Source organism: Neodiprion fabricii, chromosome 4, assembly GCF_021155785.1.
Source record: "Neodiprion fabricii isolate iyNeoFabr1 chromosome 4, iyNeoFabr1.1, whole genome shotgun sequence".
Classification (NCBI taxonomy): Eukaryota; Metazoa; Arthropoda; class Insecta; order Hymenoptera; family Diprionidae; genus Neodiprion; species Neodiprion fabricii.
The window spans coordinates 17282253-17305683 of NC_060242.1; the positions used below are offsets into that span (position 1 = coordinate 17282253).

At 38.3% G+C, this 23431-nt stretch overlaps 4 protein-coding genes and 1 long non-coding RNA gene across 11 annotated transcripts; 1 reads left to right on the top strand and 4 right to left on the bottom strand.

The window, feature by feature from the left end:
* Positions 1–876: 876 nt before the first annotated feature.
* LOC124180900 (protein KTI12 homolog) lies at positions 877–2162 on the bottom strand. The gene is made up of 5 exons (XM_046566821.1): positions 1877–2162; positions 1528–1789; positions 1306–1444; positions 1161–1223; positions 877–1087 (listed from the first exon to the last, which is right to left on the bottom strand). Exons 1-5 carry the CDS (start codon positions 2037–2039, stop codon positions 887–889), a joined length of 828 nt encoding a protein of 275 aa, XP_046422777.1. The 5' UTR covers positions 2040–2162; the 3' UTR covers positions 877–886.
* Positions 2163–2196: 34 nt separating this feature from the next.
* LOC124180897 (chitinase-3-like protein 2) lies at positions 2197–4462 on the bottom strand. Of its 2 annotated transcripts, none has more exons than XM_046566816.1 (6): positions 4229–4462; positions 3936–4082; positions 3577–3855; positions 3242–3478; positions 2730–3153; positions 2197–2638 (listed from the first exon to the last, which is right to left on the bottom strand). In XM_046566816.1, exons 1-6 carry the CDS (start codon positions 4231–4233, stop codon positions 2477–2479), a joined length of 1254 nt encoding a protein of 417 aa, XP_046422772.1. In that variant the 5' UTR covers positions 4234–4462; the 3' UTR covers positions 2197–2476. The 2 variants fall into 2 exon arrangements, with proteins under 2 accessions (XP_046422772.1, XP_046422771.1); XM_046566815.1 differs by having other exon boundaries at positions 3936–4114.
* Positions 4463–6014: 1552 nt separating this feature from the next.
* LOC124180893 (synaptic vesicle glycoprotein 2B-like) lies at positions 6015–20020 on the bottom strand. 4 transcript variants are annotated; one of them, XM_046566809.1, is made up of 12 exons: positions 19884–20020; positions 16032–16380; positions 12004–12151; positions 11700–11880; positions 11287–11608; positions 11041–11199; positions 10636–10724; positions 10349–10513; positions 10088–10207; positions 9744–9964; positions 9495–9657; positions 6015–8784 (listed from the first exon to the last, which is right to left on the bottom strand). In XM_046566809.1, exons 2-12 carry the CDS (start codon positions 16362–16364, stop codon positions 8604–8606), a joined length of 2082 nt encoding a protein of 693 aa, XP_046422765.1. In that variant the 5' UTR covers positions 16365–16380; positions 19884–20020; the 3' UTR covers positions 6015–8603. The 4 variants fall into 4 exon arrangements, with proteins under 4 accessions (XP_046422765.1, XP_046422764.1, XP_046422766.1 ...); XM_046566808.1 differs by lacking the exon at positions 19884–20020 and adding an exon at positions 18568–19415; XM_046566810.1 differs by lacking the exon at positions 19884–20020 and adding an exon at positions 17581–18520.
* LOC124180903 lies at positions 19699–21040 on the top strand. The gene is made up of 2 exons (XR_006870330.1): positions 19699–19829; positions 20374–21040. It is a non-coding gene; the product is annotated as an uncharacterized LOC124180903 (long non-coding RNA).
* On the bottom strand, positions 19710–22886 carry LOC124180899 (E3 ubiquitin-protein ligase RNF113A). 3 transcript variants are annotated; one of them, XM_046566820.1, is made up of 7 exons: positions 22735–22886; positions 22508–22584; positions 22176–22379; positions 21758–21974; positions 21427–21619; positions 21088–21302; positions 19710–20222 (listed from the first exon to the last, which is right to left on the bottom strand). In XM_046566820.1, the coding sequence occupies exons 1-6, from the start codon at positions 22841–22843 to the stop codon at positions 21122–21124; spliced, it is 981 nt and encodes a 326-aa protein (XP_046422776.1). In that variant the 5' UTR covers positions 22844–22886; the 3' UTR covers positions 19710–20222; positions 21088–21121. The 3 variants fall into 3 exon arrangements, with proteins under 3 accessions (XP_046422776.1, XP_046422775.1, XP_046422774.1); XM_046566819.1 differs by having other exon boundaries at positions 19710–20713; XM_046566818.1 differs by lacking the exon at positions 19710–20222 and having other exon boundaries at positions 20925–21302.
* Between the last annotated feature and the right edge of the window lie 545 nt (positions 22887–23431).

Here is a 23431-nt window from a genome sequence, read left to right on the forward strand (position 1 = left end):
TTGGCCAAAGCTGTTAATTAAGACCAACTTCAGTACCTTTCATATTTCGTCTTATCATGTGAAATGCAGTCTGTGGTTTGGAGTTGAAGCATCTTTTTACGTTGGGTTTAAAAATACCCTTTTGCGAGATAGAATAATCTTCCATGTTTAATGTTTATAGGTTTACGCAGCTTTAACGGACAAAAATAAAAATATTGTAACATGCATGCCTGAGTAGATAGATGTATTATACGTTTATAGCGTAACCACCGGTAAAACCGAGCCATAAGTCATTCGTAAAAATTGTATGCAACGTCTTTCTTTATTACTCAGTCCATTGAAAAGATACTACATACATGACACAGCAGGTATCTCAACACATGTTAATTTCATTTCAAATGATTATTATAAGTTGAGGAAATCCTTGATATAAGTTAAATCTTAATGTAAGTATAAAACGCAACACCGACAACTCGATTATTAAAATATATTCATAGTGCCTTTTCAATGCTTGGAAAATATGTGTATGTCAATTATTTTGTACTGATCGATTATTCAATCAGTGCATGTGTAACGAATTTTTTTGTTCTTTTCCTTTTTCATTACACACGTGTGTAATAATATTGACAAGCTATAATAGTAATAAATATGTAGTCCCTTGTGAATCGAAGTACCAAATTAAATTCGTGTACATATAAAATTCTATTAGAAATAAGTACATGTAAAAGTACTTGGAACTAATATGTAAAATAGAATTGTAAAGTGTCCATAAAGTTCTACAATTAATATAATTTTTTTAGTAAAAAATTTGTTGCTGAAACTCCATATCAATTTCCCAATCGATCGATACTCTTTAAACTACTCATTCCTATCATGAGTTATAAAATATACAGAACATAAAATATACCTACAAACTTTTATTCAAATATTGTACAAATAAAGGTGCTATTTGACTAGGCTCGCTTTGCTGCATTTTACTGTAGGTCAAGAACTGCCTCCTAAGCCTGGTCAACTGTGGTCCAGTTCCAGAACGATTGACTGTCAATCCGTAACCTGGGATTTTTATGTTGCTTTCAATACCAAGAGTTTGCTTTGCTGATAAAATAGCCTGAAAAATAAAATCACAAGCATAAGAATGTGCTACATTCTTGGTTTCAAATATTCAATAAGTAATAACTTACGCTAACAATTTCCTGTGTTACTTTGTCCAATTCATACAAATAATTGGTAGACGAAAGAGGAGGCTGAAATAATAAATGTTTTAGGTATTAAAATTCATTCATATGTTTGACATTGTTATCCTTTCTGAAAATTTTAAATACTTACGCACTGAGTGCTCATGTTTGGTTTTGGAGCCTTCACATTGTACAGAGCAGCGTAAATTTCCTCGTGTTTCAATTCATCTTCTGGAGACACAGCAAATAACGGAGAATCCCAGCGATTTCTGCTATCCGGTGCCTCGTACCTTAATTAAATGACGTGGACAGAATGAGTGAAGAGATTTGCTAATTGAATCAGGTTGTGCATCGCGTAAAGTAAACTACTTGCCTAGCTACCAGAGCATCAAATATTTCTCTAGTATATTTATGCTCCTCGTCTCGACGATCGTTCAACATCCAAGCGTGCTCAGCAGGGATTTCACAGTGGATAGTGCACTGAGGGGTTTTGTAAAGTTTCGACATACAGTGCAATTCATATCGATATCCCTTTATGTAGTTACTACCATCCAGAATTAAAGTGTCATTTGGATTCAGTCGCCTTTGCACCTCAGACTTGAGATCGCCACGGATGCTTTTCTCCTTCCGCGAGTCTGTAGATTGGTAAAAACATAATATTTTAATTTTTTAAACAGCAGAAGACGAGTTGAATGCACTAAGGTAAATGGGCATCTGCCTACCTGCATAGAAAGTATTCTTGTCGTAACCAGCCTTCACTATTGCGTCCAATTCACTAACTATTTCAACATTTTTGCTGTGATTTTTTTCCAAGTATCCTTTCAGTTCTAAGGCTCTTGACGATTTTCCGCTCGACGGTATCCCCGTCATCACTATCAACGGCATCGCTTTTTTCGAACTTGCGATGTTATCACGTCAAACTCCCTCAAACCATGCGTACCATAACCTGTAATAGGCACGGTAAGGGATTGCGCTGTTATCGACTGAGCTGATTCTATGCCCACAGCGAACGGAGAAAAAATATACAAAAAAGATCTTAAGATTACAGTGGATGTTCAATTTATTTAAAACGAAACATTCATCGATGAGCGGACGATCTTGCCATGCATATAAGAATACGAAGTATAACATAAAGTGATAAAGATTCAATAGTCATGTTTTTTTTTTACTTTTATGATGTTCGGCGACATGATTTCGCGTGATGCAAAACATTTTCGCACTATAATTAATAGCCACATTCTAGCCGGCGGGAATTAAATTTGGTATAATCTAGATTTTGAGAGTAACGATACAAAAAAAATCGTTGCATCTTTCGACAAAATCTAATACATGTGATTTGTCTCATTCAGATCATCGCGAATAATATTCGCGACAGCACGCGTCAATGGGAATGTTGAATCCCGGTGCCAAGTCGCGTTCCAATCATCCGCATTTAGAGAAAATATCATCGCGCCACCGAACCCTGATGATCGTATCCAGTTCGCCTGAAGAAACGAAACAAGTCAGAGATTAAACGAAAGTTGACAGAAGAAATCAATGTATTTATTTTCTTTATCAACAATGGAGTTCACGCACCTTTGTACTCACGCTGACAATATCATCATATGATATCCATTCCGTGGCCTTGTAGGCGTACGGCACTTGACTTGAGTTCTCAAAAACACGCGTGGCCGAATTATTGAGAAAACCACAGATTGTTGGGTATGATGCGAAGCCGCTATAACCCAGTAAGCCATATCCACTGCAAGGGGCTTGCAGTCCGTGATTTTCGACGTTTTGCAATTTGAACGAATGTCCGTACGTCGGTATACCGACGACAATTTTATTTCGAGGCATTCCTTTCATCACCCAGTAATTCGCTGAATAATTCACATTCATAGTGGCAAACAAACCGGCATCCTTCCCACTCCGATAAAGCGGGGCATTGAGACCAGTGAAGGGCAATTCAGGAGCGTAGAAATGATAATCATAAGCCATTAAATTAACAAAGTCCACGTGTCTAGAACGTAACGATTGAATGTAGTGAAATATTACAGATCATAAAAGTTCTGAGCACAACATATGAGTTCAAATATCATTATGCTTACTCCGCTATCTCAGGTACATTGTAACATTGGTCTATCATAGCCTCGGATGCAGCAACTGCTGCGGATAGAACTAATTTGTCTTTTCTCTTGGTAAACGCCCTCTTCAACTCGTATAGCAGCTGGACAAAGTGGATCTTTTGACGAGCATCAGCATCTAGCCATGCCGGGAATTCCCAGTCGATATCAAGACCGTCCAGCCGCAGAGATTTGGCTGCTGCTAATACTGACCTAATAAATCTGTAAAGAGACAGATGAGCGTCTGTTGAGGCACAATTGGCTGCATGGATAGATTTGAAAACCATAAAAATGCGTTTATGCCCGAAAATCAGTTATACTTTTTCCTATTTGCGTGGTTTCGAACCATTACTGGAAACCCAGTCGATATTTCATTCATACCGGCGACGCTGACCATAACCTTCAGCTGTGGATTCTTGCTCTTCAAGTTGATGGCATCTTTGTAGATTTTGTCATTTCCACCCAGGTTGATGGTGCAGTTGACGACACTGGCAAAACCAATTATGACATGAGTGCAGAGATTTGGATCGACGCTTGAAGCACTTAGATGTGCCGTGGTGTCGTTCCCTGGTATTGTTAGGTAGCAAACAACCTTGCCACTGAAAGATTTCAAGAAAATTAAATGACTAGGTCTCGAAGGAGATAAGAAGCAGAATTGGAATTACAATGAACTTCAAACCTGCTCGATAAGGATGCGAGGTATTTCTGGTTTTCCAGCCATGAAGATGCGAAAAGAATCTGAATGTTGAGCCGTAAGAGGATAGCTGTCAAGAATATCCCGGCGAAGAATATCAACGCTACGAAGATGACTGGTTTGGTATAATTTCTGCAGATATCAAAACCACCTTGATTTATCACCTGTATCACGTTAGATTTGTTTTTTGTTCATTTTTAGTTCACGTAATACTGATTTTTGTCTTCCTCCTCCTAATTCATTATTCTATGGATGTGTAATTATTATTGACTACTCACCGCATAGTGAGTCCGTTCTTCAATACTTTTCATTCACATTATTCATTAGGTTATTGCAGACTCAACAATAATATTTTCATTATCGGCGCCATCACGTAAGTCATGTTAACATATTTGTACATATGTGGAAAAACGTTTGTATTGTTTAATCAACGGATGGAATGATTGTATATATGCCCCTTTATACATGCGTATACATATTTGACGCAGTACGAACTTTGATCCATTTTGTGATTATAATTTCTGGAACTTTGACTGGAACGTGATGTAGGTATAGAAAGCTGTGGTGGGTGATGAATTGACTCGGTCGGTAAGAAAGTGAAATCCTAGCCTTGTTGGCGTCTAGTTTAAAAATTCTCTGACGAACTTGATGTTTTTATTAAATTTCTTACTCCATTTCTTATTTTATTGTTACTATTACTATTATTATTATATATAATAATTTCATCGCTTTAAATATGATTTACTATTCTGAAATTGAGATCAAATAGAAATAGTTTAGATTATAATACTAGTATATTGGCTAAAAAACAAACTTTACAGATATAGTTTAACGTTAGCTTACTGCTCCTCTTCTCATATTCGCAATTCACCTATTTATCTCTAAACGTACCGTCTTACTACTATACCTGTGTATTCGCAAGGTTTCGAAACAACGTTGGGTTTTATTATGACCGCATCTACATTTCGTTTAGTTACTTCTCAAATGTATATGACAGTATTTAAACCAGTAAAATTAAAAAAATAAAATACAGTAACAGTATAAAAAGAGTAACAATAAGAACAATCTGGAAAAAATGTTCAGTATTCTATGTATATGAGGCATTCCACCCCAAACCGATTTATGTCTTACCCTCACCATCAGCTTTTCTTTTTATTTTTAAATGTGGTATAGAGTGTATAAAAAAAAAAACACCTTTCACCGAGTTTTAGATTTTTGTTTCCACTGATTTGGTTTTTACTGCTCTCGAAAACATGCAAACCCAATTTTCGAATGAATAGCCCCAATCGACTCGCTTCAAATTTTTGTCATCAATTCTTCATTAAGAAACGAAAATCTTGAAATCAAGATGGAAATGGGTAGGCTATTGAGTTAGAAACTATAGTCAAAACATGTAATTGAAATGTGGGAAAAATTGAATTAAATCTGAAATTAAAAAATAAAAATTTATATTCTATTTGATTTTTCTCACTTTTACGTTTCTGATTTAGAAGCTACAGGTGAAGCAAGTAATTGAAAAGTAAGAAAAAACGAATAAAACATAAATTTGTATTTTTTTAAATTCACATTTAATTCAATTTTTTTCCACTTTTTAATTACTTGTTTGAACTTAGCTTCTAAACCAATAGCTTGCCCACATTCATCAGGGCTCGAAATTCTGTTTTTTAACAAAGAATTTAGACGAAAAATTTGAAGACGATCGATTGGGACCATTCATGCGAAAATTGGGTTTTCGTGTTTTTGAGAGCAATAAAATTGGTCAAAAGAATCTAAAACTCGGCAAAAGATGTTTTCTTGTAGACTCTACACCATATTTAAAAAGAAAAAAGTACCCAATCGTGAGAGTTAGACGTAGGTTGGTTTAGGGTGGAATACCTCAAATATATGTGTAACATAACTTTGCAGGCATCCTTTTTAATCTGCATTTGTTAATTTCATTTATTGACTTTATAGCAATAATGCACGTATGTCAAAATTGTAAAAATACAGTTTGCGCTTCAAGATTATTCTGAATGTAAAGATTTTTTTTCACACCAAAGTCGATATACGTATTGTTCTATCATCTATTCTTGATACATATATTTTATTACTTATTTCGGGCTGACCAAATGATTAACATTGTATTACATACATATTTATATCTATTTGCGTTCATTGTTTAAAGCGAATTGATATATTATTCGTAAAGTCTGGAAAAGAACTAATTGAGAGACAATAAATGTTGATACTCTTCTGCGATCCATCACTTTGGAATCCTATAATTTCTATTTGTTTTATTCTTCTTCATTGACACAGGCTGCAATGACTGATCGAATTTGTATTATTATTCCTTCGTATCAAAATAATTTTCTGTATCAATTGCTTGTAGAAGTGTCTCTTGAAAGTGTCATTATTTTCTATTTATAGTATTTTTCTTATTATGTGACGAAGAGAAATAATGCTTAATAGTATTTTGACAAACTCGCAGCCTGTGATAATTCGTGACTGGATCTTTGTTTTACTCCTGCTTTTTATTGTTATTCCAATGCGAGTTTTGAACGAACTACGATATTGGCATGTTAAATGGTACATTTGATTTTATTATGGTCATCTTTCTCTATTATAACTCACTTTGGGATGAATGAAGTCGCGATAACGCTCACTGGTTAGTTTCATAACATAGTTATTACTCGAAGCTACGTATTTCATAGCGACTAAATAATATGATATATAACACAATATAAACGGTATGTGTAATGATTAAAAGCTAAAACAGTCTCCACTCTAAGTGCTGAGTGCTGTGATTTGAGTAGCAAAGTCTTTTTCTTCTGTTTTTATCTCCTTTTCAATCCAGTCAAATTGTCATGTGATGTGATTACAATCATCCAAGACCGTACGCGTCAAACATATAAATATAAATATACGTATACGAATATATATATATAGTATATAGAAAGTCTGTTACTAAAAAACCTCGATATGTAACCATCCCTAAGATTAAGTGAAACATAAGATTATGTATAATAATATTGCCTCGGACCACATAGTCACCCTCGCTCACCGGCTCTTTCCTTCTTAGCTACATCATCAAATCTTGCACATCATTGTATAAATTAAATTTACCCATCTTCAAATTTTCTCATTTTAATCCTAAATGTTAAAAATACCTGTATATGCACGGTAATTATCTAAAATTGATTATAATGATGATAATGATATTAATGATAACAACCATAATCGTAAGCTAATGAACCAAATTATCTCTTCAACTCTACTTAAAACGTGATATGTAAAATCAAACAATAATTTGTATCTAAACGCAGCACTCGTCATTTTCCCTTCTCCTTCTATTTTCCATTCGTTTTATAGTCAGATTTCAATTTTGATACAAATAATGATATGATAGAACTATCTAACAATACAATATAGCTCTAGTACAAGTGCGCAACAGCCAACGAATTAGATAATCTTGCTTTTTCGTAGATATCAAATTCTTTTTTCAGAAATGTCCTCATCTTCAAAAGATCACAATCATTATCATGCAATTTGTTTACATGAAGCTATAAAAAAAAAATTCAAATAAAAATACCATTTCGTTATTATAATAGCGGCCTTTCCACTCTCCCCGAATCTTCATCCATTATAAAATAACAATTTGATATGAAACAACAATTCACTAACCACAATGGGACGTACGCATTTAAAAAAGTTACCGATTCAAATTCTAATTCATAAATGAACCGGCTACTTTTAAATTGCCATTCGTTTTTTTTTTTTTACTTTTTTAAATATTCGGCTAATATTTTAATAAACATACATCATTAATGTCTGTGTATACATAACAACTCTCAGCAATCTACGACGACGGGAATTAGGGGATAATAATCTCATTGACTCATCTCTACATGTTAGCATTCTTGATTGAATAAACGAAGAGGTGTTAAATTCTAGTATAACAAGTTAAAAGCAGCGTGCACGGTGTTATATTTTTCAAAATTGAATTTTCTATTACGCTTTATAGTTAGCAGCAATGTTTGGCGTAAGTCAAGTAGGTCAGGACATAATTTTCAACTTTGATGAATAATTTTTTCTGCCATTTGCTATAAATATATTGAATTCAACTCATTTCAATAGATTTGTAATACGTGAGAGTTCAAGCTCGTAGAATATTTTTACATTATACAATATTAAATTTAAGGGTTCTTTTTTTCATTACAACCTGTCGGTGACTATAAAGATTGGCGAGAGTACCTTTCTTTTTTTCACAATTGAATTTTTGTGCCATAGCTGAAACACTTACTCGCCTAACAACTTTTTTTGTGAATTTTTGCGGTTTCGTTTACAGCAGCACCAAGTCAGCGGTGAGTATTTGTCGACATCGAACTATAATACATATATAAAATACCGTTGATTGTTATTTGACGCTAAGAATGTGATTAAATGATGTAGATATTCGTACCTAGGAGCTTGTTTCTTTCTTGGAGACGACAAAACAGAAAAAAAACAAACTCACAAATCAAACGACAATTTAAGATTCACACACGCATACACGCACATACGAGCAAACATACTTTCTTCATTGGTAGACATATACAATTTGTTTAAAAAGTCGTCAATCAGGTACCGAACCCACATATTAATTCATTATGACTTAATTTTTTCTTCTTTTTTCTTTTACAAAAAGACAGTATGGGTTTGTGGTAGCTTGAAGGTAGCTATGCTACCGATGAACAATGCCGTCGCTGTCAGAAGTGCTGGCGCTATTAGCGGCGCGCCAATCAAAGTCTGGTAAGTAGCTGTGCCTATCAAGCCCGATAATCGTATGCCTGCTGTCATGAAGCCAAAACCAGTACACCTTAGAACAACAAAGAATGTTTTGATATTTTTTTTCTGGATCTAACAATGAAATGAAGGAAGCGATTTGAGGGATGTAGCAAATATACAGTCTAGTAGCAGAGCTATCAAGACAATAATATGACGTCGCGAAATTTTGGAAGATCAAAAAAAGTTAATTGAGAGGAATTTAGTTGACACAGAAAAAAAAGAAAGAAAAAGAAAAATTTCAGGTACAATAGCACAATGATTGATGAATTTGAAGAGATCGCATTATTGAATCATTTCGAAAACGAAAAAATTGCATCTTTAACCAATTGTAACGAACTAGGGTTCACTATGTTCGTGAATGAATTATAAATTTGTAGAAATAGATTTTGGATAAAGATGGAGTATTTTTTCATCAAGGTATTGGTTTACTGTTCTTCACTCGTTATGATTTCAATAATCACGTGTTTTTGATCAACTGAAATGCCAAATAGAAAAAATATGACAGGCTGTTGGTTTGGAGAGCATTCATTTTGTTTGTAATCAGCGCTGGATAATTAACATCGGTCAAATTTTCAGGTTTCAAAATTTTTCTGTGTCAAGGTAATATTGTTTCAACATAATTCAATTTGATTAACTTCAGTTGCGCACTTTCAAATCTTCGTTAGGTCGTACTGTTGGCTTGACAGCTCTTGGACTGGACTGCAAATGTTTGATAAATACTTCTAATGAGCAACAACTCACCTCAGGTGCGTAGGGAAGCTCTCGACCGTAGCCAAGGTCAGTGAGGTCCAGGCGACTGCGAAAACCACAATAAATCCTCCCTCGAAGCCAAGAATTGCCAAACTGTTTGTGCCCACGAGCATGAGAGAGAGTGCAGCCATAGACGACAGGAACAATGATATGCCTGTGAAACGGAAATGTTTGTTGACAAAAGGTTACTATGAGTAGGAAAGAAGACGAAATGCGTGGAAGAGATGAAAGAAATCCCACCAATCATCTTCGGCCGTTGGACAACAGTCAGCGCAAACCCAGCCAGAGCTGCCGCAGGGACGAAGGCCAGCTGCGCCACGAGATGGCCGTGCAGTGCCTCCTCAATGTATATGTTGTAGTCTAAGTCGAGGCTTGGGCACGGACCGCTAAGGCTTAGCTCCGTATTATTCTCCAATTTACATCTAATAAAGACCTGCGCTGACAGATCTGTGTCCACGAATCTAAGTTGCAGACATGGTAAAAAAAAAGATAAGGCTTGAACATGGCATTATAAAAGAAATTCTTATTCGTAGAATTACAAAGTCCGAAAAAGAAGTCGATTCATCGACCAACTCTATACTCACTTTGAGTCTACGATTGTACTGTCGGTGAAGTGTGTTTTGCTAGATTTAATGCTGCTAAATTCGACATTCTGAAACGTACAGTTGTCAAAATCGACGTGGCTGAATATCATCTTTGTAAATCTGAAAATTTAATCGTATCGGATGTTTGTAAAATGTTTGTGAAATGTTTGTGGAATTTTTTTTTAGGAGCAACATGATAAAATTCAGTGATGAGGATGGTACAAATATTTGAAGAATGGAAATAAAATTTCAACCACTCACTTGCAGTTGATAAATTTAGAGTTTTTGTATTGAAGATTTTCCAGAGACCCATTAAAAACTCTTCCATTGTGAGTCTTGTCGGCATAATGTATTGTCTGAGCTTCGTATTCTGTTGCCCTAAGAAGTTTCAAATATTCAGGACACCATGCCATCAGACCGTAGAGGCTGTTGTAAAAGACAAGGTAAAATATTAATGAAAAATCAATGGATGAATTTCTACGTGCGAAGGAAACATGTTTCCCACAGTTTTATAAAAATAGGAGAGATAAAAAAGAAGAGCTCCCTACCCAAATGCGGCAGCTACCCAAATGATGAGTAGAACGATTGTGATGCGCAGATGAGGAGGCGAGAACAGCTGCAGAAAAGAGTTCCAAAACTGTAATGAAAATAGAAACAAAAAAAAAAAAAAAAATTTAGCAATCGTTATTACTTGATTCGTTTATCTTATCAATCATTTAGAACAAACTCTCTTCGCTATCTGTTTTTAAGCAAAGACAGCACACACTTTTTTTCATAATTTAACACAAGTTAGTTATCGAAAACTAGTCATACGCTAACCATATTGAAAACCGGTTAATATGCATCGTGTAAGTATGTGGGAGTTGCAAAATAATTAAATATGCATCTTGACGGTAGAGTGTGATATAGAAAGCAACCAGAAAACAAAGTGAAAAAATGTGCCATGTACCAACCATTTCAATGGAGTATAAAATATCGGCTAAAACGCTGGCATGTGTTGCTGGTGAAGATGGAGCCAATCCTCTGGGCCGCTTGCTCGGCAATTCCAATTCCGAGAGCTGATACTGAGCGCCAGTTCCGCCTTTGCGAGCGCTATTCTTCTTGTATATTCTCTGCAAAGAGACAGGATGTGTGAGTAGAAAGTTAAATAGGCAAATTCTGAGGCTGCGAACAGGAGCAAAAGGAAGATCACTGCTCACCTGGTACACCATCATTGCCTCGACGTCTCTTCCTGCCTCGACAAGGTAGCGTGGACTTTCAGGTAAAAATACAAGCCCGATTGTTGCACTAAGTGCAGGAAGGCAACAAAGCAGAAGAAATCTGTGCCAGGCACTAAAGTGCTCCTTGTTCTCAAGAACAACCATTTCCCCTGTTGTCGGCACAACAGCCCAGGCCAAAAGCGCCGCATAAACGCCGCCCAGAGCTCCAGCGCCGACTAGAGCACCAGTCCAACAGCCTCTGCTGGACCTAGGGCAGCATTCTGCGAGGTATGCGAATGACAAAGGAAGCGCTCCACCAACACTGTTTAATTACACAATGTTATCGATAATTGAAACATTGCAATGGGTTTGTTTATACCTATTCTCTTTTCTTGAATAACCCTTCAACTCACCCGATTGCGGAGCAGAATCTAGCGGTCATGAAAGTGCCGTATGTCGGCATGAAGGTAGCCACACCGCTGAACAGAGCGTGCACAGCCATTGCGGAAAGCAAAGCTCTCCGTCTTCCCAACCTGTCGCCTAGTCCGCCCCAGCATAATCCTCCGAGGGCTAGACCGACCAAAGTTATATTGCCTGAAATCCGTCGGTGAGGTAAGATTTAAGAGATGAAGAACATCAATAAGTTGAACACAAATAATAAGGGCTTTTGGTGGAGATTGAAACAAGGTAAAGTAAAAAGTTTAAATATATTGTTACCTAGCCATCCTTTTTCATTGTCTTCTATACACAGCTCGACTTCGGCACTGGGCAGGATGTAAGGTACTACGAAAAACTCTACGGTGTCTGCGGCGAGACTCAAACCAGCGCAGAGTGCGACTAATGCTTGAAAGGAACCGACACCAGCCTGAAAACACATTCGAATATTAATCGTACGTTTTTAATGGAGAACTCTTGTTGAACATGAACCGCAGTTTAATCAACAACTAATTTTTTATTATTTCAAGTAGTTTGGAAGCTGAATTCCTGAATTTTAAAATTAATTCTTCTTAATACAGACGAAGAACATTAACGGACTAGCCTTGACTGAAAAATTGCAAAGAATCGATCGACTTCGTGCGGTTATTTGCCAGGAGGATAAAATTAACCGCAGATGAAGAAATTGGCCGCGAGGGGTTGGCAGGCTGGCAACACAGCTTCAACCCCCCAGACAAAACAAAACATAACCTGACGTCCGTCTCAACGGAGCTGAGGAATGAACGAGTGAACGAACAAATGCGAGATGCCCCGGGGGGCGGAATATTTACGGTCGCGTCTTCCGGGAAGTCGGGAAATTCGCGAGACCGGCACTTGAGTGAAGTCATCGAGTTTTCGAGGCCCGGCGGCACGTCCATCGTCGAACAAGACTGTTAGGTCAGGAATTTTATAATAAAAAGAAACCAGCACAAAACCCGTCCGCGCATCTTGCCTCTGGCTGCTATTGTACTCAAGACTGGCCGCACCGACTTGAGGCAGACCATTCAGCGCATATCTGGCAGCTCAAACAGTGAGGCGGCTGCAGGGGTCGACGATCCCCGCGATCTTCGCGGGGTTCGAGCAGTCTAATTACACCCAGAAACCGGAGTTTCTTAACCTGTGCCGTTACGCGGGGTCAAAATCCGACCCCGCGACGCCTGGTTAGCGATTTTCGTCGACCGGGATCTTCATTCATCGATCGCAATTGTTATTTCCAGTCTGTTTCTCCTACGGGGCACTCGTTCTTCGGAGTTTTTAAATTTTCATCGAATAAAACGCGCTGAGATTATTTAAACTTTTGAATAATCAAACGCGCGCATAATTCGGTCGGCAACTGATGGTGCATTCATGAGTTACTGGAAATCGGCATTCAGGCGCTGCACCGACAAATACAAATTATCTGTTGAATAATATTATTCTTGGATATGAAGGTCGTGAACGTCAAAACACTTTTTTTGTGTTAAAGTTTCAGCCCGGATGGGGGCCCTCCTCAGAACAATTTGTTTAGAACATCTGTCACGAACAGAAATTATAAAATAATGTACAACTCAGTTATAACAAACTTAAATGTGAAAGGTTTAGGTAATAAGCAGGGATGTTTGTGCTAATATAAATGAGAGAAATTACCTGATGATGAACCGACACTTTCAAATAACGAAGAAAAGGAACCAACTAGTATGTAGTGAATGCGTGTTAGAATAACCGAGTAAAACACAACAGTTCATTTTTTAAAAAACACTACGACAGCGATACGAAACTCCCAAGCATTCATCCTGGTTGTTAATTGAATAAAAATGCGTTCTTGTGTAGTCTACAAAATTCCCTGCAACCAATGCAACATGTCCTACATAGGTGAAACAAGTAGGCAACTACACACCAGGATAACTGAACATAAACGCAATATCCATGAACATGAGGATAATTATACTGCACTGACTAGGCATGCCATCGATTTCGACCATTCATTCAATTATTCTCAAGCCAGCATTATAGACGTTGAACCATTGTATTACAATAGGTTATTGTTAGAAATTTGCAATATTGTTGCACATCCCAATTCTGTCAATCGAAGACAAGATATTGAACATCTGAGTACTATTTACACCTCTGTGATACACCCATCGTAACTATCTATTACCGACTGAGCTTGCTCTCGATTTTACCTTCTTAATATTTTCTGATTTCTATTTAACCCGTTGACTCTGTGCTTGCTCTGATAATGACTGATATCGGTCTCCCCCCACTACACACTGGATGTTCCACACGTTCAAAAGTGCTCCAGACTCAAAACCTAAAACGGTCGTTGTGTGTTTTTATTCAATTAACAACCAGGATGTATGCTTGGGAGTTTCGTATCGCTGTCGTAGTGTTTTTTAAAAAATGAACTTTTGTGTTTTACTCGGTTATTCTAACACGCATTCACTACATACTAGTTGGTTCCTTTTCTTCGTTATTTGAAAGTGTCAGTTTATCATCAGGTAATTTCTCTCATTTATATTAGCACAAACATCCCTGCTTATTACCTAAACCTTTCACATTTAAGTTTGTTATAACTGAGTTGTACATTATTTTATAATTTCTGTTCGTGACAGATGTTCTAAACAAATTGTTCTGAGGAGGGCCCCCATCCGGGCTGAAACGTTAACACAAAAAAAGTGTTTTGACGTTCACGACCTTCATATCCAAGAATAATATTATTCAACAATTCACCAAGGTCAAGAAAAATCGTCTTCGAAAAATTATCTGTACTTGATTTCTTTGTTCTATTAATTATTTCTCATTTGCCGCTCCTCTATTTAGTATTTATAGATTCTGTGAATAAAAATAGAATTAAAAAGTTATTCCATCATTCTCGATGTCACACGCTTTATAAACAAAACAATGAACTGTGCGTACAATCAGAGATTTCGAACGATTATAGGTATGAAATTGTCGGCATTAGTTTCCAAATGTGTTATAAAAATTAGATGAGTAAATCCATTGTCAGTTCACGGCAGACGGCTGAGCTGTATATTAATGAGCGACATCGATTCCGTTTCAGGCTTGCACCACGATTTCACAGCTGAGCGTTACGACTGTTACGAACGCGCTAAAATAATCACCGTCTAGTTCAACGGATCGTACATAGACATATCAGAGGTGCAAAGTGCTAGCTCGAAATGCGATAGGAAGAAGCGCCATGCCATTTCAAAATAGTGCGTTAGGAAAAGATGCTATCTCCAATTACGACTGGGAAAGTTAAATTCAAACGATATTAAAAAATGCTTAATTGTATCGAAAAGGGGTGAACCCCGTTTGGACACCAGCCGATCAGGTATCACCTAGTTATTTGACACCAACAATAACGGAAAGCCGTATCGGACACCAGCCCCTTTGGACACAGTCCGATTGAAGTCCGAGAAATATTGAACACATCTTGATTGGATACCAGCCCCTTTGGACACCAGCGGTATCGTGGACGCGGCCCCATTGGGCCCCAAAGATTCAATAAATATATAAATGATTAAAACCAAAATTATTTAAAAATGGCACATCAGTATTACTTTTCCACGTCTGACAATTTTGGTTTTGTTGGGGAATTTATAAATTCATTCAATCTTTGGGGTCTGATGGGGATGTGTCCGCAACAACGCTCGTATCCAATCGGGCTGTGTCCAATTATTCTCTGTGTCCAATCGGGCTGCGTCCAATAAATCTCGGTGTCCAATTGGGCCGTGTCCAAAAGGGCTGGTGTCCGATACGACTTTCGATTATTTTTGGTGTCCAATAACGCCGGGGTCCGATTGGCTGGTGTTTGAACGAGATTTTCCCTCTAAAAAACGCGAATCATGCATTTCTGCACCTTGGATCGATAAAAGACCATGAAACTGGAAAGCATTCGAATTGAGAATTTGAAACAGCGTATTCAAGCGTCTGATACATCGATAGAATCATGTGTATCTGGTACAATCGACGCGTAAATGTTTCTCAGGGATTTTTTTATGAAACTTACCGCACAACGCCAGCAAACAGGCAACTGAGTCGACATTTTCAACATGTAGGAATACGAAACGTAGCTTCGGTTGCCTATCAGCCGGTGTTGAGCGACAAGTTTCAAAGAAACCACCAGGTACATGCAATTGGCTCGTTTCCGATTATAATTACTGGCTCGAGTTCTAAAATAGCTGTGTGATCACTTTAGTTTTCATTCATATAATATTCCCACTCGTCGACGACTGACGCACGTTGTTACGCGCGAATCTAATCGCGCGTATGATATAACGATCACGTACCTGCTTGATAGCGTCCTCGTGAAATTGTGCGAGGAGGGTCGCGTCGGCGGTGGAATCGATCAGGTCGTGTTCAGCGGGGTCGGCCGATGCAGGAGTTACGCCTGCGGCAGCGGCGACGGCGGCACTGCCTGGACCCTGGGAAGACATCTCTTCGGTGTACAATAATCCGGCTCTAATTGTAACGGAGCGGTGACCGCCGGTCGCAGGATGATGATGAGCCGACGGTGCGGATCCTACCGAACCCACTGACCCCTGGACAGATCCCACAACGGATCCCGTACTTCCGCCGCTCCCCGCAAGCCACAGTAAGCTCTCCTCCTCGGACGAGGGCATCACTGCCACAAACCATCTGCGTAATATACGTGCATCGTAGCTATCACCTAGTTGTAATAACCCTCCGGCAACTATACAGATTATATCGTTGCTGTGTGATGGGTCTGCGGAATTGATCTACACGTGTGTGCGGCTGCATGCAGGCTGATATTGTTACACGGTATACGTATAACGACGATTCAATCGTTATGAGATGCGCCGATATTACATATGATGAATCTGTTAATGTTCCGGTCGCTGTGCAATACTCCTGACTATTATCAATTCTTTACTATCATCAAAAAATATATTTACGGGTGAAGGATTCGCGTGAAATTTAGATAACGGCAAATTCGTACGCAGAATGTACCCTCAGTTGCCGAAATGCAGGCGGATTTCGTTTAAAATGTAACCTGAAATGCATAAATGTAAGGGCACTTACGCTAACAAATTTTAAAAATTCCTCATCGGAAATTTCCACAAAATAATCCTTCTACGAGAAGGCAGGGAATGATCGCGTCTTAATCTCCGGTTTGAAGAGAGTTTATCTCAGTTCGTAAGACCGATCTAATTATAATTCCCAGCTAATTAACGAATTGAGAATGTCGAATAATTAATGGCTCTAATACGCCAGCCCGTCATTTGATAGTCAATTTGTGTGTAGGTACATTCTTGCACGAATTGCGCACCCGTTTATTATAATATTACAACATGTCGATCCGCATCGGGGCGACGACAGGTGTGTATAAACGGCAATTACACCGTGCGACGATTGTGCACTCGAATAAGTGTGTCATTACGCGATGAAATAATTAGCGCGTATTATTAGCACGTCATGTATCGTTTACTGCAGGTATAATTTATGATACACGGTGTCTAAAATCAACGCCGCGTTATCACCGAGTTTACTTCTTGCGAAATAACGGTCACTATGTATATACATAGGTGTATGTACACCGATATATTAAAGTGTGCGGTGCGTGAACTACGCATTATAATAATATATAGAATAAGGTCAAATCGCGTACTGCAACGTGATTCAGGCCGAGTATAACTAGTGCAGTTCAGTTGCATGCTGGCTGAAAGACGAGTAGATTGATAGGAAATTGAGACAGAAAAGAGAGAATACGAAAAAAACAATAAATAAGACTAAAAGCAAAACGAAATTAGCAAGTGGGCATATTTGTGTATTCCAATGAAAAGTTTGCGTATTAATTCTTGATTTTCGTATTCTTACCTGGTTTAAAGAACTTTGCGCAAATGCTATCAACGAATATCTTAATCAGGAACCAACGATAATCCTCTGCAAGCTGATCGCAGCGAATTTTCGACGCGAAAGCGTTCTTTTGTAATTATTATGTATGCGTGTATACCGCTTGCAGCGCGAGATGTGTTACGATTATGTAATGGTTGATACAAATTTTAAGAAAGTAATTAATAACGAAATGTTAATATCAGTTTTGCGGATTTGCAGATGCAGCGACGAGCCGAAGCGTGTTTATCGTTCTGTTTGCTTTGCATAATGATATAATCGCTAGATTCCGATCACGTAACACGCGTTGTATTCTTTATTATCGATTATGTTCATCGCTATACGTATACACGCGCAACATTTCACTCTATCTCAGTGTACAAAATTATTATAATATTGAACGCGAAATATATACGTTGTACTTCATGTACATAGATACGTGAATATATGTATACGTATACGTATATATATATATTCGCTTGTTGTAAAGTATGTCGCGTTTTTAAGCGTTGTATTAAAAACTATGCCTCGAGTTTGAAAAATACAGGATATGTATGAACTGGCGTATTTTCTCGTTTCCAAAATTGTTCAAAACTCGATACTTGAGCTTTTTTGAGGCTGTTTATGCCACTCTCCAATTTTCACGTTTCTATATGGTTGACGAGTTTTATCAATAGGCTCGCTGCAGATGACAATAATAATCACACAGACGATGATAACAATAATACGTTAAGTTAAAAACAAACGTATTGTAAAACGCTGCGTTATAATAAAATGTGCCGGAAACAAAGATGATTAGAGATTTATGCCGATATATTATATACACTGAACGTTACAGAGTTCACTGAAACTGAACTTGAACTTCCTGCTAATCACAGGTTGTGTCAGAATTATATAGTTCCTACTCTTACAATTGCGCCACTTACTGTAAAAAAAAAATCAAATTAATCATTCGATCTTTTGTGTACTCACTATGGCGAATTATGAATATGAATTATACGTGATACGCAGCACCCAAGTACCACTGTGTGTTTTGTCATGGATTATATTTTTGGACCTTTTCTCCTTCGACGATGAGTGATGCGATACGATATGTATATATATTTACTGTTAAAGTCGATATGTTTTAAGTGATTTTTGAGAGCCCAACTGTGATCACTACTCGACGAAATACGATGTCAAAGAAATCGCGGTGTCCGGGTGGCATTTTAACGAATTTAGAATATTTTCGTTTGGTTTTGGCGATCCGATTTTTAGATTATCATATTTTTTCAAATTGATAAAATGAAAGAAAACTTATCCTGTATTATTATTATTATTATTATTTCTAGTTTTTTTTTTTTTTTTTTGGCAAGGGTACTGGCAATGGTAGGTAACACTCGCGTATTATCGATCTGAAACCCTCGTCAGCTATACTGAACAGGAAGAAAACATTTGTTCCTTCGTCGACGATGTTTGGACGAGGAATGATGTTCGACGCTCTCCTGCACCGTTCGGCGCTCGCGTCACAGTCCCGCTACCGCTTGAAAATCGATAATTTAGTTATCAGGCTCTGACATACTGCACATGTACGGCATTTGTGCGAGACAAGAATCTCGCCTGGACGAAGGCGCTTCAATTAGAACCGCGAGCGAAGAGACGAGGAATTCCGAATTTTTCCTCGTTGAAAAATCTAGCACGCTCGTTTAAATTCTCCCTCTGCGCAACTCGCTTCCCGCGTAAAATTTCGAATTTCGAATGCTGCTGAGAAATAAGTTTCCTGAGTTAAAAACTCGCCCACAGGGCAAAGTCGCGGTGATAATATCGCCTACGCGGTTCGAGGAGATAAAAAACGTCGGGAGCGAGTCTTGTTTGCTAATTGATGAGGACGGATACCGTAATTGCAGTAGGTAGCGGGGACCGGCCGAGAGATAAAGAATTGCGCAGTCAAGATGCTCGCTGCACACGCATCGTGCAGTGATCGTGTCGCTCCGTATTATCAAAACCGCGATTCCGTACCTGCAGCATGAATTTTTCGCCCGCTTTACCCCGCGCCCAGCAGACTTCAAACCTGCGTATCTATTTACGGATGAATCGGTACGGTCACGTTGCAGCTGCATAATCAGTTCCTCGGAAAAGATAAATCGAAATTTATTTACACAGTATACATGTACGTTGAGTGAGTGCTATCGGGGCTGCGGAGACAAGTTGATAAGATCTGTGAAATATCTGTAGTATACATTATATTTATACTGGTAATTTATATAACGTTTACTTTCATTCGATTTCTCGAATTTATTTGAAAATACCTTACTAATCCAGCATTTCATCCACTTTTTCTTTGGCCCTTTGTTTTTGCTCTATATATATCCAGAACGAAAAGAAACGCGATCAGTGTTGAATAGCAGCCTTGGAGCTTTCCTTCCTCCAGAAGGTGAAGGTTTTGTTTTACTTTTTATCAGTGTCTAGTCATTTTTACGAGGACGCATTAGTGCGCCACTAGTTTCGGTCGTTGCTCTCTTGATCGTCGTCGTCGTCGTGGTCACGTTTACAGAGATAAGGGAACGCACTTTTCACACTGGATTCTCACCGCTCCTATTTTGCCCGAATCTCAAGGCGAATGGAAGATTTGAAGACACTTTAGACGGCTGAAAAACGTGAAACTTAGCGCCAACTGATCTCAGTAAACTGACGTGAAATTCGCCCGCTTCTCCGAAGCTTGTTTCCGAAATTCAGAGCCGAAGGTCTCTACGAGTAGATTAGATAATAACTAGTTGGTATAATCACTCATTTTTTCAGAGACGCGATAAGAGAGAATAAAAGGGGAAGAAAGACGCTCTTGGCCAAAAAATACATGCCCGTAAGCCTCGGTGGCGCTCGTTACTCAGCCGTTGGTAAACAAAGCCGATCGTAAAACTCCGGGGGTCTATGACTACACGCGGCGGCGGACCGTCGGGAGCAGATACTCGGCTAACAATGAGCGTTTGCAAAGGCTGCCACGCGATGACTGAGCACGTGTGGGACTGGGGACAATTGATATACATATATGTAGTCCGAAGTCTGTCCTACGTCGCGCGTTGTTACATCGCCACCCGGTAATAGAGAGCAAATTTGTTTAAGTTGATTGCTGCGCGGTTCACTGTACAGACAATGAGAAAATTTAAATATACACGTCCATTATTATCCGTATCTTAATTATTATTACTTTTTTTCATCTTTGATATTTGTCTTACAACAAAATTGAGTGTATCGTTCGTGATGTTATCTCTCGCACTTTGATGAACAAGTATTTCGTAGAACACATAAGGTATACCGCAATGCATCGCGCATATCAGTTCGCTGTTTCACTGTTATTTGTAATGTAATATTTTCTGGTTTTATTTATTCTTCTTGTTGTACACCTTCGGATGCACCAACAATGCTTATGTTTTCAAGAACAATAAAACGGCGACGCCCCTGTTTTTTCCCTCTTCCACTCTAACTCGAAGGAATTAAAATTTAGAAATTAATTACCTAAATTAAAGTATTACACAAAGTCGGATCTGCACTAGTCAGAATCGCTATCGGCCTTCTCTTGCTCCGCCGCCTCCATTTCTTCCACCTTCATTCTCGCCACCAACTCTTTGGCTGGATTGAACATGCCGTTTGTTTGTACGTTGCAAATGAAACACCTCGTACTCTTTTTGTACTGTTCGAGGGCACATTTTTCGCAGAAGTAATGTTTGCACCTGAAAAAGTGATTGAAACGTCATTTAGAAATTGCTTTTGCATTAAGAAAGACTTGGGGATAATTTTTTTGTCGTTGTTAAATTGGATCAGACTATTTTTGGTTGTAAATCAAATTTTACAAACTTTGTGACAATGGGATCGGTGAATCTGTTCCTGCATATGAAACATTTGAATGGCAGATCGTCAACGTCGCTGTCTATTTCATATTTCTTGTCATCCTCGTCACCGCTGTTGTCATATTCGCCACTGGCTGCCTCTCGCTCTAACTGCCAGCCTAATTTGTAGTCGGATCTGTCATGGAGAAACTTGCAGCTGTCTGGGAATAGAAGAGATTACCTTAGAGGCGACGTTTTACTGCAATTCATATGATTGAGCAGCCCTTTTAATGCAGTCTGGTAAACAGTAAAAGTTTCGTCGAAACTGGATAGAGTCAAAAATCTGTTTCTTTTCTCACCTCCAAATCCGCAAAAACCCGTTTCTTTGTAATCTTTACAGATATCTGGCTGATAATCCCATCTTACAGTGGCTCGGAGATTTGCTGGTGCTCTGATGGGTCCTTTGCGCACCATTCCACTGGAGGCGTTGCCTGCTGCAGTGTCCTTTTTTTTGTAATACTGAGCATAATTGTTCATGCCACGGTATACTTTGTCGTCTTCTTTGCCCTCCAACTCCTGTAATAGAAAAATAGATGAAAAAGTGACCAACAAAGGATTCTTGAAGATTGCAAGGACAATTAGAATACCTTTCCGGTCATATATTTCGCTGGTATAAGCAAAGAAATTTAAATGGCACGCTTAGATCACAAAGCAACACACTAAAAATTTTGCCAGATTTCAGACTATAACAAACAAAATTGCTTTTAGTCACAATACCTCATTGATTTTCTGAGCCCTTTCAAACAGAGCTTGGGCATCTCTGTCGATTTCTGTCTCTGTTTCCAGAATGGCCGTTGCTCCTTGATCGCTGGGCCCTGCAGGCATCACATTCCGCTTACTTTTATAAGAGACAGTGACGCTGTCATCTTCGGCTTCCTCGTCATTTTCACCTATTACAGGTCGTTGCCTCTTGATACTTGTCTGCAGAAATTGAAACAGTGATTGGTTGTTGGAGTTTTAAACTTATCTTACTGTTAGCACAGTTGATAATCGTGGGGAAGATGACTGAAACAAAATAACAGGGGGAAAAAATATGTAAAGTTTCTTACACTTTGTCTCATAGGATTTTGAACGTCGGTCTTTTTTTCCTTTTTGACAACCGTGACTGCTTCTTCTTCGCTATCGTCTGCAAGTGATACGGTGGTTTATTTCAATAACAACATATTGAGAGTTAACCTATGACGCGTGGTCTGATACGAAAATCTCGTTTCAATCCGGCGGATCCTCAAAAATCATTTCTGATTAGAAAGCACAATTTTAATTAGAGTCGTCTCACCATTTTCTCCCACAATTTCTTTCCGTTTTCTTGCTGCGTTGTTGCGGATTTTTCGCTTCTTGAACAAAAACGTGCAATTTGGCTTTTCTGACGCTTCGTTTTCTGCCATGTTTATTTTTAACGATGAAAGCAAGGCGAGGCGCGTCTGTCGCGTTAACGCCAACACGATCCGCAAAGAGTTCTTCGTATACGACGCTGGGTAAGATCGTAAGCGTAGCGTAAAAAGAATTCTTTTTATACGGTCGTCGATAAAGTGAGATTCTGATAGTTCGATCCCGGCGTTCCATGGTTCATTTCCGTCAGTCCTACTTTTACGGGAACGATCGGCGGTTGTTTTCAGACGCTTCCCAGCAAGGAGATGGAGGTATAACGAATTCCGCTATATTTCCTAATAAATTCTTCGCAATTATATCGAAAAGGTAAGTTAATAATAATAAGTACAATTCAGCTGAACATTTTCTTTGAAATAAATAATCGCAGTTACCGCGATAATTGTAAATTATGAGTATAAATTGGTTTCCGTTACTAACGGTCCATCGCAGTTCCAGTAACAAAAGATTATTTACAATTATAATTATATATATATATTATAATTTCCATGCGAATCTCGGCCTACATTAAATTGGTATTTCTAGTGTTTGAGTAAATCTGAATCGCATCATGCACACTTTCAAACGAAGTGGTAAACACTTCGCCA

What these genes read in the sequence shown, in the direction of transcription:
- LOC124180897 (XM_046566815.1), bottom strand. Translation starts at nt 4,261, where the DNA reads ATGAAAAGTATTGAAGAACGGACTCACTATGCG. An exon ending in AACCACGCAAATAGGAAAAA is followed by an intron (nt 3,479 to 3,576) that starts GTATAACTGATT and finishes GTCTCTTTACAG; the next exon opens with ATTTATTAGGTCAGTATTAG. An exon ending in TTGTCAGCGTGAGTACAAAG is followed by an intron (nt 2,639 to 2,729) that starts GTGCGTGAACTC and finishes TCGTTTCTTCAG; the next exon opens with GCGAACTGGATACGATCATC.
- LOC124180900 (XM_046566821.1), bottom strand. Translation starts at nt 2,039, where the DNA reads ATGCCGTTGATAGTGATGACGGGGATACCGTCGAGCGGAAAATCGTCA. An exon ending in TTTGATGCTCTGGTAGCTAG is followed by an intron (nt 1,445 to 1,527) that starts GCAAGTAGTTTA and finishes CATTTAATTAAG; the next exon opens with GTACGAGGCACCGGATAGCA. An exon ending in TAACACAGGAAATTGTTAGC is followed by an intron (nt 1,088 to 1,160) that starts GTAAGTTATTAC and finishes TTTATTTTTCAG; the next exon opens with GCTATTTTATCAGCAAAGCA.
- LOC124180893 (XM_046566809.1), bottom strand. Translation starts at nt 16,364, where the DNA reads ATGCCCTCGTCCGAGGAGGAGAGCTTACTGTGGCTTGCGGGGAGCGGC. An exon ending in TCTAAATTTATCAACTGCAA is followed by an intron (nt 10,208 to 10,348) that starts GTGAGTGGTTGA and finishes TTAAATTTTCAG; the next exon opens with ATTTACAAAGATGATATTCA. An exon ending in AGTACAATCGTAGACTCAAA is followed by an intron (nt 9,965 to 10,087) that starts GTGAGTATAGAG and finishes TCTGCAACTTAG; the next exon opens with ATTCGTGGACACAGATCTGT.
- LOC124180899 (XM_046566820.1), bottom strand. Translation starts at nt 22,843, where the DNA reads ATGGCAGAAAACGAAGCGTCAGAAAAGCCAAATTGCACGTTTTTGTTC. An exon ending in AGAAATTGTGGGAGAAAATG is followed by an intron (nt 22,585 to 22,734) that starts GTGAGACGACTC and finishes TATCACTTGCAG; the next exon opens with ACGATAGCGAAGAAGAAGCA. An exon ending in GGGCTCAGAAAATCAATGAG is followed by an intron (nt 21,975 to 22,175) that starts GTATTGTGACTA and finishes TTTCTATTACAG; the next exon opens with GAGTTGGAGGGCAAAGAAGA.